Source organism: Micrasema longulum, unplaced genomic scaffold (genome assembly GCF_059751315.1).
Source record: "Micrasema longulum isolate JH-2025_06_02 unplaced genomic scaffold, ASM5975131v1 h1tg001189l, whole genome shotgun sequence".
Lineage (NCBI taxonomy): Eukaryota > Metazoa > Arthropoda > Insecta > Trichoptera > Brachycentridae > Micrasema > Micrasema longulum.
Genome location: NW_028278376.1, coordinates 188,177 through 194,609, shown reverse-complemented (window position 1 = coordinate 194,609; position 6,433 = coordinate 188,177). Strand labels below are relative to the sequence as shown.

Sequence of the window (6,433 nt, the reverse complement as noted above, 5' to 3'; positions counted from 1 at the left end):
AGATGTGAAAGTGTATTTTAGAACTCGCGTGTTGGTATAGCGAGTGTCTTGACAAAGAGGCGGGTACGTCTCGAAACCAGTAGACAAAAAAAGTCAGTAAGTTATAATATACTAATATTAGTTAAGTGAATATGGAGTCGCAGCAGTCATGATGCGACGATTGCTGCAAAAATATCGTTTTTATACGTTCAAGAAAAGAGCTTTTTTATTAATTTAAGAAAACGTTTTTGTTCGTTTTTCTGTGTTTTTTTGTAAACATATATTTTAATTGAACTAAAAAATTATTTAATTAAATATGTGAACCTTTAATGTATTTTTTTTTTGTTAATGCGCCCGTTTTTGCCGTGTACCCTTCAAACAGATTTCCTTCTCATATCGGCGATGGTGATGTTCAGTACTCGGCGCTTCGATAGTCCCTGGGACCTCAACTGAGGGCCCCCGCGGCGAAGAGTAGGGCCGATAGGAAGATGAGGAAGGTCGGAGGGCCGCTGGTGCTGGACCCCTGCTGCAATTCGGCGAGGCTCTCTTCTGAAACAATGGTACACTATCAGATCACAGTTCGGCCAGTTGGATAACGTCTTTATTTTGGGATGTCTCGAAAACACTGCGACAAATGGTCATTTTTGAATGATTAATTTAAAAAAATTGATCTAATACTAGAACTACAGATTTATATAAAATAACAAAAACGCTTGGTTATAATTAATTAACTTACACAGAAAATGTAAAGATAATATTTTAGATGAAAAAGAATAAAATAAAGACAAATATTAAATTTAAGTTTGTCTACAATATACATCAAAGAAATACAAGAGCGTTAAATAATTTAAGTAACGATTAATCTAGGTTTAACAGAAAAAAAAACAGTTTTGTTTATATGGCAATAAAGTTTTACAATTCACTTTCTAATAATCTAAAAATATACAAAACATATGCGTACTTAAAATACACCCAAATAAAACAGTTCTTACAGCCCGTGTGACGAGTGATATATGATTTTATTTAATCGACTTTTTCTTAAAACTATTGTGTCATAATATATATTTTCCCCTCATACCAGCACTTTTGCTGATTGGGAATATTTCGTACAGTTAAAATATGTAATGTAATGTAATATGTAATGTTAAAACGATTGATCGATTGACTCATATTGACCATATCGAGTCTGTCCAACACCATTTTCTAAGAAAAGTGGCATGGTTGCTCGGATTACAAAGGGCTAATTATTTCTATTTTGAGAAAGAGCAATCCCTTAATTTGTCTTCATTGGATAGACGTAGAACTGAGATAGACCTTATATACATTTTCGAAATACTTCATCTCTGTTGCAATCAATTTCTTTTCATGTTCCCAACCATGTCACCAGAAGTCAAAATCTGCAATTTATTCAATCTTCTAAGAGCAACTTTAGTTTTATGCCCCAATATCCAGAATGTATAGATTAGTCAATTCATCACATGACTTGGAATTCTTTGGGATAGATCTTCCGGCTTTTTGTTGATCTCTTCGCGACTAAAACAGTGTGGGATGAAGTTGGACTGTCATAGTTTAGCTCGAAGTCTTATGTCTTTAGTTTTTAATAATATATTTTATACCATTATTGTATTTCCCTCGTTCGTCTTTCCTACATAGTTATATGTTCTTTTTGTTCAGTTTCTTGTATTTATGTTTGTTCATGTAACTGTTGTAATTGGCTTGGGCTGTATCTATAATAAATAAATAAATGAATTCAATCTAATATGAACACTTAATTGATTGATTTATGTACTGTTTTAGTGGATTCTGCCTTTAACAAAGTACAAAACAAATATAAGTATCAAAACAAAATAAAAAACAATATGTATATGAATAACATAAAACATTGGCATACATAGAAAATAATTTATAAATCCGTAATTTGAGCATACAAGATAAAATAACAGTAAACAAAATACATCAGTTTTAGAGTAACAGAGGCAATGTGTCAAAATGCATTTCTTAATATAGGTGGCCTCCGTGGTCAAGGAGTAAAGACGCTTGACTCACGCCCTAAGGTACCGGGTTCGATTCCCGGTTAAAACACAAAAACTTAAATGTGATTTATATGAAGCTTGGGTATTTTGTGCTGTAATTCTCTAATATGTGTTTTATAGGTTCTCGTACTCTTTTTTATACAGTAAAACAGATTTATTGTGGTATTGGCATCACTTTTAATCGTATAATTTAACTTTAACAACTATTATATATTATGTAACTCAAATAAAACTTATGGCATAATAGGATGGGGAGGCACTAATAAATCAACATTAAAACCTCTCGAATCTGCTCAAAATCAATTTTTAAAAAGCGCTTCGGGTATTCCAGCGTCAAGTTGTTCGAAGAATTCGATATATTAGATATAAGGCAATTATATATATCAAGAATAATTATGTTTGTGAAAGCAAATTATTCTACCAAATCCCAAAAGAAACACTCCCACACCAACCAGAAGTCAAACTAAAGGATGGGTCATGGGGTCTACCACAAACTCTAAATTCGGGCAAAAAAAAATCAGATTTATGGGTCCCAAAATATTCAATATGTTACCAAACATTATAAAACCATGACCCGAATTAAATTAAATAAATTAGTAGTAAAATGGTTGCTGGATTTAGGTAGAGAAAATCGGAAAACTTACTAAAAAACATTCTAAAATAATAAACGGTATGTTTAAATATTGTATTACTGTATAAGAAATTAACTATAAGGTAGTCATGTTATTGTTTATTTTTGCATAAAAACGTCTGCCTTAAAACAGGTTGTACTTAGTTTGGCAGACTAGAGATAATCCAGAAAAATCTGACCTAAGTATTGTAGTAGACAAAGAAATTATAATTTTCGAATTGTAAAGATAAATATTTTTTGTATAAAAATCCAGCATATTTACACAAATTTTACTTTCCAAATCCGATGTGAAAATGTTCATTTAAATATTACAAAAAATACAACTTCATCTTTTAAAATAAATAAAAGAGTAATTTGTAAGGTGTGAATTAAATACTTAATGTTAAAAAAAGTATATTTTTTTATTTTACAAAAAAACCTAGTTAATTTAACAACGAACTGTAATTTTCAAATAACTGTTTACGACAGTTTCTAGGACATAATATTCAGTTATGAACCTATTTCAACAATTACTCAATTTTCAGTCCTTTGACTCCATCGATTAATTAGTATGGTAATTAAATTTTTAAAAACCACAATCGTTATTAATAATACTCGATAATTGTATGAAATAATAAATCAACTGAACTGCAAAGCCTCTTATTTTTAGTTGTTTCGTACAGAAAAGATAATAGTTCAACCTTAACTTATTTTGGCGTTCTCGTTAAGACTTAAAAACATTTTTACAAAATGGTTTGGAATTAACTGTTTGCCTAATTACTGGGTTGTCGGGAGGGTCTCAGCGAGGTTTTACACTAATTGCTAGCGTAATTAAGAGTACAAATTTGTACACGGCTATAAATTCTTTGAGTACCCACTCAGGAGAATGAAGGGTTTATTGTTATAGAATTGGTCCTATTTTTATTTTTGGTTGAGAATTTTATCAAGTTTATTACTTTCTTAACCAACGTAGATTAATAGCATCGCACAGTACGTAAAACAAAGTTTTATTGTTTGAATTAACATTCAAGATACAGTCCACGTATGATGAAAATAAAATGTGGAACTGGAGATGAACGAAATTTGAGTACGCACCAGTTGCATAAAAAAAAAAACTTTATTGATACAGTAAAACTCCAACTGTCCGGATTGATGAGTGCCAGATTTAATTGCTTTTGAAATACTACAGCGAATTGAAACCGCATTAAAAACTCACTTACATATGTCTAGAAAAGTTAATTGCACAATATTTTTATTTGTTTTTTTATTTATTTTTTAAATTTACATTGATAAACCCTTACGGTAACATACATTTAACAAAATATTTTTACTTTTAAAACTCACATTCTACTTTTAAAAATAATATGTTTAACATCTTTTGTAAAGGTTGTCTGAGTCTTTTGTTTAGTTTTGTGTGGTAGTTTATTGTATAATTTCAGTCCATGGTTTATAAGTCTCGATTGTCCTTTTCTCGTTTTAAAAGGTTGCATATAATATTTTTCTGATATTCTCGTATTGTGTTCATGTTTACTACAATTTTTTAAAGTTTTTCTTCGTCTACAATTACATCGTTGGCTAATTTATGAATAAACTTTAAAGATTCTAGTTTAAAGAGTGCAGTTACATTTAATTGTTTAGTTTGTTTAAAAAGTTCTTTAGTTGCTGTTAGATAGGGTAGGTTATATACTAACTTTAATATTTTAGTTTGCTATCTTTGTAGTCTGTTTATATAATTTTGATTTCCTCTTCCCCCTAGTAGTTGCATATAACATATTTTAGCTTTTACATAGGCTTCATCCATTTTTTTTTTCCTCTATTGGAACAAAGTTTTTGATCTAAAAAAAAGACTCGATAATATCGCCACTTTGCTAATTAAATTGTTGATATGAATTGTCCGTGTCAATTGTCTGTCTATTGTTAGTCCTAAGTATTTAACATGTTCAATTCCAGTAAGTCGTTCATTATTTATTGAAGTATCTACTTTATGACATTTTTTTCTAGATTCAAAATGGATAATATTGCATTTTTTTCATTAAGTGTAAGTAAGTTTGTGTTTGTCCATTTAGTTAACACAGTAAGGTTTTCGTTTATGTTATTGTTTGTTAATACGTCTGTTTGATTTTTATAGAATAGTCTAATATCGTCGGCATACATAATAATTTTTCCTTTAATATACAGGAAAAGTCAATTAAAAACAATCTTGAATTATTCTTCTTAATTTTTCATTTCCTGAAACGCACTTTTTATATTTTAATTTTGGCAGGTTTTCGATATATTTTTTTAAAACTTCGTGGATATACATATTTGAATGAACAACCTGGATGAAATGGTTACAGAAACTTGCACACATAACCTAATATATTATATCCACGTTAATTTAGACATTCTAGTGAAGTTAGTCCTTCTTGTAGTGTAGTGGTGAGACTGGTAAGCGCATTCGCCTACTATGATTAAGGTCCCGAGTTATATTTCTTGCGGGGTCAAAGTGTAAAATTTGCGTTATCTGTTATTTCGCTGTCCATTCGCTTCACATGTCCAAACCAACGCCAAAATCATTTTTATGGATTTGTCCCTTATAAAACTTTTTATTTACCCAATTCCACATACATCTGAATTTGTTGAAATAATATGGACTTGTTTTCGGCAAGCAAAATTTTGCCGAATTCAATGCTCCCAATAAATTCACGACTTTTTTTGGCTTAAGACCAAAATCATTTATTACGGCAGGTTAGAACACAACTTTATTACTGCGTAAAATAATAAACTCTTTATTGAGTTCACATCATTAGATTAAGTTAAATACGAAAGTTATAAAGATAAGAGACGATAAAAGCTAAAGAGACATTTGTTTTTTTTTTGTAAATAATAACTTTAGTGGCCGTATTTTGAATAAAGTGGATGTCAAGTCAAACACTTTATCCACACTTAAACTCATAAACAAGGGCTTTTATGAAAAGTTGTAACGGACAATTTGTTTAAACGTAATACAAAAATGTAAAAAAATATCTCAAAAAGCGGATTTTACTTGTTAGGGGGTTTACGAAAATTAACATTGATATAGAGAATACCTTAAAGAAGGGAATATGGAAGTCTAAGCATTTACAGGGCTTATGACCTGTCGTTGGCTGGTATAAGTGGCCACTTTACACACTGTGTAACATTCACCATTCACCCGAGGGGGTGAAATCCAGTCTTTTGTCAATAAATATTTGGACAAACTCAAATATTGTAATAAAACCAACTGGTCCAAGAAAAATTTGGAAAATTGTTTTCAGTCGTTGCCTTGAATGTGAAATAATTCAGTCAGATTATTTCTTTACAATAATAAGGGTTTCAGCTCTTAAACTTCACTAAAATCAACAAATGGAACAATTGAAGAAATGTAGATGTTCAAAGATGGGCAAAATAGTGAATATTACACTGTGTGTAAAGTGGCTACTTAAACCAGCCAATGACAGGTCATAAGCCCTGTTAATGCTTAGACATCCATATTCCCTTCTTTAAAGTATTCTCCATTCATGTTGTAATTTATTAATCTTAATTACTTCCGAGGGGGTGAAATCCAGTCTTTTGTCTACAAACATTTGGAGAAACTCAAATATTGTAACATGGATATGTTACAACATTTAAGTGACATTCGTTATTATTTGACTTATTTTTGTTTTTTTATTTTATTTTATTTTTACAAATTTTATTACTATTGTTTTCAATTTTCTATGTTTTTTTAGACAGCGCACGTCTTTTTTAAATTTATTTAATATAAATACGGCCTAAGCCTATATGTATGACTTTTGTTTATGAACTTCGCTGG

General features: G+C 30.2%; 1 protein-coding gene across 1 annotated transcript in view; it reads right to left on the bottom strand.

Moving 5' to 3' along the window:
- Positions 1-424: 424 nt before the first annotated feature.
- The window catches only part of LOC148276585 (uncharacterized), a 70,413-nt gene continuing 64,404 nt past the window's right edge, over positions 425-6,433 (bottom strand). The window contains exon 5 of the mRNA XM_088234058.1: positions 425-528. Coding sequence (XP_088090184.1) covers positions 425-528 — 104 coding nt within the window. The remainder of the gene's footprint in view (positions 529-6,433) is intronic.